The 7,963-nt window shown below is 36.2% G+C and overlaps 1 protein-coding gene across 10 annotated transcripts; it reads left to right on the forward strand.

Moving 5' to 3' along the window:
• Window positions 1–458: 458 nt before the first annotated feature.
• On the forward strand, window positions 459–7,680 carry LOC107868587 (calcineurin B-like protein 1). 10 transcript variants are annotated; one of them, XM_047394145.1, is made up of 10 exons: window positions 478–716; window positions 978–1,044; window positions 2,535–2,705; window positions 3,436–3,518; window positions 4,766–4,909; window positions 5,098–5,206; window positions 5,322–5,374; window positions 6,887–6,967; window positions 7,133–7,245; window positions 7,324–7,680. In XM_047394145.1, the coding sequence occupies exons 3-10, from the start codon at window positions 2,627–2,629 to the stop codon at window positions 7,385–7,387; spliced, it is 726 nt and encodes a 241-aa protein (XP_047250101.1). In that variant the 5' UTR covers window positions 478–716; window positions 978–1,044; window positions 2,535–2,626; the 3' UTR covers window positions 7,388–7,680. The 10 variants fall into 10 exon arrangements, with proteins under 10 accessions (XP_016570765.1, XP_047250101.1, XP_047250106.1 ...); XM_047394150.1 differs by having other exon boundaries at window positions 2,564–2,705; XM_047394147.1 differs by having other exon boundaries at window positions 978–1,030.
• The last annotated feature ends 283 nt before the right edge of the window (window positions 7,681–7,963 follow it).

A 7,963-nucleotide genomic window follows, 5' to 3' on the forward strand; every position in this document is an offset into this window, starting at 1 on the left:
ACTAAATTAACGTTATTAATGATGTTTTGAAATTCTAAATTTGTAAGTATTTAATACTAACGATAATATGAAAAAGAAGAATAAAACACTCTTGATTTATGAAAATAGACAAGTAAATTGGAATTTTTTTTAGTAAAGGATCAACCAAGTAAAATGAAATGAATAATTAAATTGAAGGAAGTATATATACATATAATATAAATTAATGTATAAAAATTTCATCTTTCTAGACTTTTTTTTTTAAATTTAAAATTTATAATTATAAAATAGTATTTTCTTAATGAACCACACTCCACCCTACAAAAATTTAAACCAACAAATATTCTATTTTAATTTTATTTTCTTGCCATATATCGATCAAAAACAACAGACAAATTGTCCACGTGGAAACCAGTTCAAGCAGTTCAAATCCCACGCTCTTCTAAGTGCGCGTGTGCATCACGTACCTCTACTGGTGTCTATTTCATTGTCTTCTTTTTTATCTCCTTTCTCCTTGCCGTTTCTTGTTTCTAGAATAGCTTTTTCTCTAGTGGACCAATCACAGCCGTTGATCACATCATCGGTGTAGATGTGTGTGTATATATAGATATATAGAGATATACATTTTTTTTTTATATATATACACACACATTTAATTGTTATGGATTACATAAAACCTCTTTGAAAGTTTCGGCTCTTTCAAGATTTTAGCTTTTTCTCTGCCACCCCTTTTGTTGGTATGTATCAAGATTTCATATTTTTGGATTTTTTTTAATGTTAATTGGTGTTTTGGGTATATTTGGTTTTGAGGGCTGTATTAGTTTTTTGGGGGGAAATTGAGGTTAGTGGTGTGATTAAGCATGAACATAGTGGAAGGTAGTGAAATTTATGACCCCTTTTGGATTTAATATCAAAATTGAAGCTTTTACATGTTGAAGATTTGATCTTTTTTGTTTTTTGTGTTAAGAATTAAAGTAATGATTTTCTTGAAATTTTAGGTGGGAGTGTTTTGGTGACCTTCTTTCTTGGTGGCGATGGTGGAGTGGATTATGTATACATACACACGTACACACATTTATAATTATGGATTACATAAAACCTCTTTGAAAGTTTTGCTTTTTTTTCTCTACCAAGAATCCAAGATTTTAGCTTTTTCTTTTGTTGGTATGTTTCAAGATTTCATCTTTTTTTTTTTTTTTTTTTTTAGTTAAATGGGTGTTTTGGGTAGATGGATTTTTGAGGGCTGTATTCTTTGTTGGGGAAAAAATTGAGGTTGTATGTGTTTAGTTATGGGAAGTAGTGATATTTATGAACCCTTTATGGATTTGAGATCAAAATTGAAGCTTTTACATGTTAAAGTTTACAAAATCTTGTTGGTTTTTGTATTAGGAATTTAAAGTGGAGGTTTTCTTGAAATTTTACTTGGGAGTGGCACAGTTGGAATTTCGAGAGTGGTTTGTTTGGATGTGGAGGAGGTTTGGGGTGGGTAGGGGGCTAATTGCTAATTAGGTAACGGCCTCTCTGTATACTAGTTGTTTTGTATGTTTGTGGGATTATGTTGGGTATGTAGTTCTTCGGTCTGCCTCTACCTCGCTTGAAACCATCCCTAACTAACTTCTCACACCTCTGCACTGGGGCATCCGTGCTCCTCCTCATCACATGCCTAAACCATGTCAACCTCGCTTCCCTCATCTTGGCTTCCACCGAAGTCACTCCCACCTTATCTCAAATAACTTCATTTCTAATCCTATCTTTCCTAGTACACCCATACATCCATGATCCACCGAAGCATTCTTATCTCGGCCACCTTCATCTTCTATATGTGGGCTTTTTAATAGGCCAACACTCCGCCCCATACAACAAAGCCGGTCTAACCACCACTCTGTAGAACTTTCCTTTAAGTTTGGGAGGTACCTTTTTGTCACACAAGATTCCGGAGGCGAGCCTCCATTTCATCCACCCTACCCCTACCCCAATCTGATGAGTGACATCTTCGTCAATCTCTCCCTTCTCCTGAATCGTAGAGCCCAAATACTTGAAACTCTCTCTCTTACTGATAGAATGAGTGTCAAGCTTAACAACCACATCGGACTCATGAGACACCTCGCCGAACTTACACTCCAAATATTCCATCTTGGACCTACTCAACCTAAACCCTTTAGACTCAAGGGTTTGCCTTTAAACCTCCAATTTAGCATTAACTCTACTACGTGTCTCTACTTGGTTCTTCCATTATCTTTCCTTTTGGTTTTTGTTTGCCATGTTCTTAGATAGGTGACGATTTTTGAGTAATTACTAAGTTTACTACTTAAAAGAACAATTTATTGCTTAAGCTCGGATTTTTATGAGATATGGATGAAGTTGCTTAAGAGAGAAACATATCAGTTTGTATAGTACTATCATTTAGTACAGTTCAGCTACTTGTTTTGTAAGAAATATATGGGATTGATTTCCATTGTTTGTTGTGGAAGGATCAGTCATATTGGATTTACATGAGTTAATGTACTAATTGTTTTGTGCTTTGGTTTGTGAATTTGCTTCATGTAATTTGCAAGGTTAAGATGGTTTTGATGATCTATTGTAGTGAAGCTGGTTTCTAGGCTGCTTGTCTAGTCGTGCTTCCTTTTCAGTCACCATTCTCCAGTAAATGGGCTGCTTTAATTCTAAAGTGAAAAAACAGTTTCGTGGACACGAAGATCCGATAGCCCTTGCGTCCCAGACGGCGTGTAAGTTACTAATTGATGCTTGAAGTCTGTACATATTATGTTACACATTTCAAACTTATCTTGCGAGTGTTGCAATGAACAAGCAGTTTCTTAAGAGAGTCTAAGTAATGATCTCGAATTTCCTCTCCAGTTTTAAATTGTTAAAAAACCATATGCTTTGTCTGTGCGTTGTTTTGGAGTATCTGTATCGTATTGGTGTGGGCCAGTTATAATAGCTTTCTCCTATCTTATTAAAGAGCTGGGGAAATAGCTTGAGGTGTTTATTCCTGTACAAGGTGAAATGAGTTTGTGAGCTCGATGAGGAGGTTTATATGAAGAAGAGGTAACAGACCGACCTAGAAAGATGAAATTTTGGAATGAGATTTCACATTAAAATATATAATGAAACACGGAGTTCTTGTGATCCGTGCAAAAGATTTCCTGTATTGTACTGAGGAATAGAACAAAAAGGAGCTAGGCTTATTATCTTCTAGTGCAGGCTCTATCCTTAGGTTTGTTGGTTTTGGCCGTACCATCTGTTTTAGTTTTTTCTTTTCTGATTGGTTTTAATTGCCTAAAGTCTGAGAGTTAAAACATTGGACAATTGTAGTGCTTACACTTATTTAAGAAAAGGTTTTTATGCTTATATTTTCCTCCACACACTCCCAATTGGGATTCCTGTCTAGTATCCAACCGTTGCTTCATTACGTTATTTATATGTTTGCCTTTCTCTTGTTTTCTGATTTTGCAGTTAGTGTTAGTGAAGTTGAAGCACTGTTTGAGCTGTTCAAGAGTATTAGTAGTTCAGTAATTGACGATGGGCTGATAAGCAAGGTAATTCTACTAAACTGGTGAATCTTGTCTGGTTGGTCTTTAGTGTAAGGTTGTGTGAGTCCTTCCAGATGAGTTTCACAAGTTATTCGTTGCATAACTAGGCTTTAGCTGGTCATTGTTAAACTGTTCTCTCTTTCCTTTTCCGTCTTTTAAATTTAGTTGATCACTTAAAGGGGGGCTACGTTTTGGAGAATGTTGGCTTGGTGAGAAGAAATTGAAATATATTTGTTATTTATGGGTATTCCTGAACAAACATTTCTAGAAGGAAAAGCATTGAGAAAATTTCCTTGGCAATGCCTTGATGGTAGTCCTGTTGTCTTTTATTGTCTTTGTTCTTGGGCATGAGGTGAAAATTATTACTTCCCTAGATATTTAGTTCTGTGTTTATGTCAGATCCCATACTTGAGGTTCTTGAAAAGGTATTTGCTAAAACCATAGTGCAGTAGACAGCTAATGTATCATATTCGTGCTTTGTTTGGCTGTTTTTCAGCATAATACAAATTCAGAATTACATAATGTTGCACAGTTAGCTTTGAAGGCAATTTAAGTGTAAGTAGTGACCATGCTGTTATATTATTACTTAATTTTTCTTCTAATAAAAAAGTTCAATATAGTTTTCCTTTCCTAGATATTGGGTTTCATGTGGTCTGTCATATTATACACTTAAAGTCCTAGGAAATTGGACCTACATTGGTGGGAGGTAGCAGGTATCCGATTAATTGGCCAAGATATGCATAAGTTGGCTCAAACTCCATTGGTATTTAAAAAAATTAAATGAAGCATCCTTGAAAGTTACAAAATATTTGCTTAGTCCGCATGGATGTAGTTGACTGAAGTGTCATTTATATTGGTGGTGTTTGGGTCAGTTTGTGCATACCACAGACTAATTAATTGGTCATCCTGTCTAGTCCACAAGCTCATGTTACTAATGTAATTCTTCCCACCAAGGTTGGAGCAGGTGGGCTCACACCTAGTATAGTAAGTGGGATTTGAATCTGGGACCTCCAAGTCTTTACTACCATTCCTCACTCGTTAGGCTATGCCTTCGGGGTTGGGGACATGGCTGAAGCATAAGCATCATATTCTAGTTTTGTTTGCGTTTATTTTGGCACTTCAAATTCAGCATTATGTGATCTAGTGCTGTTCTCCTTGAAACAATGTAACTGTGATATTACTGAACTTGTGTTATATATTTGTTAATTATATCAAAATATCTTATACATTGAAAAATCACGGTGGATTTGCAGGAAGAATTTCAGTTGGCTTTATTCAAGAACAGAAAGAAAGAAAACCTCTTTGCAAATAGGGTACGATGCTTCATTGATTTTTTGCATCAGCTCTGTTTAATAAAGCACTGGTTGATTAGCTCTCTATGGGACTTTGAGCATCCGGTATTACATTTGTTCCGGTACACATATATTGTATATATGACAATAGCTGTAGTTGTATCCAAATTCTGGCGATTATAGGATGTGCAGAGTGGGCAATATATTGATCTAATGTAGATTTTTGCATGAACAGCTACTAAATTTATTGAATTATGGTATTTTAATTTCCCTTTGGAACTCTCTGCTCGTAGATTTTTGATCTCTTTGATGTGAAGCAAAAAGGGCTCATTGATTTTGGTGATTTCGTGAGGGGACTACATGTCTTCCACCCCAATGCCGCACAAGAAGAGAAAGTTAATTGTAAGTTGAAGAAAACATAACTATATAGTTCTTAGGTGAATTGACTTGTTCAATTTACTGCATTATTAGCATAAACGTAAGTCATATTGAAACTCAAAATTTCTCTGCCATGCAGTTTCATTTAGGCTTTATGATCTAGATGGCACAGGGTTCATTGAGAGGCAAGAGGTATTCTTCTCTTACGTATTTTTTTTTTCAATGTGGAAATGCAACTATATAAGCATCTCATTATTGTTTGACTTACTGAAGGGTTGGAGTTGGTGTTTTATATCTGTATGTCGCCTAAAGTTTCTTTGTGGGACTGAATGTAGCATGTGAGAGCATGGATAACCTAACATGAGATAAATAATGATTAACTCAATATGTTGTACCTCCAGTTATTAGGGAGCCAAACTTCTATTTACGTTATTATGTCTTCAACACATCCTCTCATGTATAGATTTGATTCTTTTTAAATGGCAAGTATGCGGAAAGTGAGGTTGCGATGGTTCGGGCATGTGATGAGGAGGTGCACGGATGCTCCAGTACGGAGGTGTGAGAGGCTGCCTATGGATGATTTTTAGGCAGGGTAGAGGTAGGCGGAAGGAATATTAGAGGGAGGTGATTAGGCATGATATGTGAGTAGTTACAACTTATGGAGGACACGATCCTTGATAGAAAGGTGTGGAGGACACGGATTAGGGTGGAGGGTAAGTGGGTAAGAGTTCATCCGTAATAATAGGGAAGAGTTTGTTTGTATCTGCACCTGAAGTTTCTTGTTCGTGGTGTTTCGGTGATGTCTATGATATCAAATAGATAGTTTATAGTATTACCCCGTGGGTGTCTTGTTTCCTTTATCATCTAGCAGTGTGTTATCCCATTTTGTAGTGTGCTTTTATGTTTTTTGGTTTGTTATACTGTTATCTGTCTCGAGCCGGGAGTCTATCGGAAACAACCTCTCTATTTCATCTGAGGTAGTGGTATGGACTGCGTAAACTTTACCCTCCCTAGACTCCGCTTTGTGGGAATACACGGGGTATATTGTTGTTGTATAAACGCGGAAATTCTTTTTGATGATGGATGAAAGTGAGACATCTTGACACCTTTTCCTGTTCTGATGCCGTATTAAGAAATTTGGGCCTTAGGGCTAACTCTACCCAAGACCTTATAAAGAGACTACAATTGATACCCTCAACTAATGTTTAGTCTTAAAACTGAAACATAGGCGGTGATAGTATCGCAGGGCAATTTGTATTTTTCTTTCTAGGCATAGAATACCTTTCAGTATTTATTCTTGCCTTCCTAGTCTATTTATCAGTTGCTTTCTGCCTTATTTTAAGTTGTAATATCTTTCACATCAGACATATTTATCAAAAAGGGATTTAAGACACTTCTGTTCCATTGCCTTACCTTGTAAAAAAGAACTTTTGTACAAGACTTCACTATGAGGCATTTTTATCCATTTAACGCTAATCTTTACTAAGCGACTTGTTCGCCTTAAATACAATCAGTAGATTTCCTCACTTCTGTCGAATTTCTCTACGGCTATCGGACTCTGAAGCAGTAGATTTTATTTACTTGTGCCTTCTAAGGTTGCTGAAGGGTTGACTTATGCCAAGATTACACGATGCTATAATTAAATTTTTGTTTCTAGTTTGATATGTGTACAGGCTTTCTAATTATGTACAAAATTTTTGACAGGTTAAACAAATGCTGATTGCACTCTTATGCGAGTCTGAGATGAAGTTGGCTGATGAGACGATAGAGAGTATACTTGATAAGGTATTTTTCTAAATATCTAATAAAACCTCCGCTAACCTAGACATAGCCATACAAACTTCTATCACTGTCTAAGAAGAGGCCGCGAGGTTAAGAATCCAATTCATTTTGTGTCTGTGTTTTCATTCACGGCCCTGTTTTCTTGCTTTTTTCGTCTTGTATATGTAGACTTTTGTGGAGGCAGACTCAAATCAGGATGGAAAGATTGACAAATCTGAATGGCAGATTTTTGTGAGCCGAAATCCTTCACTACTAAAGATAATGACACTTCCTTATCTAAGGTACCATAGTTTCTCGTCTAATATATCAGAATTACGTTGTCTGATGTTGTCGTCTGATGAGATTTATGTTTTCCGCAGGGATATAACAACTACTTTTCCTAGTTTCGTCTTCCATTCTGAAGTTGATGAAGTTGCTACATAACAACACTAGGACATGTAGTTCAGTTATTTTCCTCTTTTTCTTTTTGCCTAGGTTATTAGATGTTTGAAAATGTTGTTCGAGTTTTGCTCTATTTAGAGTACAGGAAACTTGAGCTGATGATAATGCCAAGTGTAGTATATCATGTAGCGTGAAGAGCGTGCCATTCTCCTACTGCAACGCGATTTTATCATTGCCAAGCCTGTCGATAGATAGTGTGCAGGATAGTGAGGTCACTAGTAGATCTAGTTATCGTGCGCTTCTTATATTATATATCTATCCCCTTTTGTAATGCATAATGTTGTGAAAGGTCGTCTTTTTGAGCACTTCTGGTAAATTGGAACGATACAGAGAAGATTACGGTTGTGAAGGATGAGACGAACGTAGATTGCTTATGTTAGAGAGGTTTAGAAGCTACATTGCACATTCAAGTTACTTCAGTGGGAGGAAATATTATCAGTATAGATATTACCATGACAGAATCACAGAACCTCAATGTTTATAAAATAGAAATTATACAAGTGGGGATATTGAGATGATAGTTGAGCAATTATTCATTATCATAATGTTTCTGATCAG

The sequence above is a fragment of the Capsicum annuum genome, chromosome 1 (assembly GCF_002878395.1).
Source record: "Capsicum annuum cultivar UCD-10X-F1 chromosome 1, UCD10Xv1.1, whole genome shotgun sequence".
Classification (NCBI taxonomy): Eukaryota; Viridiplantae; Streptophyta; class Magnoliopsida; order Solanales; family Solanaceae; genus Capsicum; species Capsicum annuum.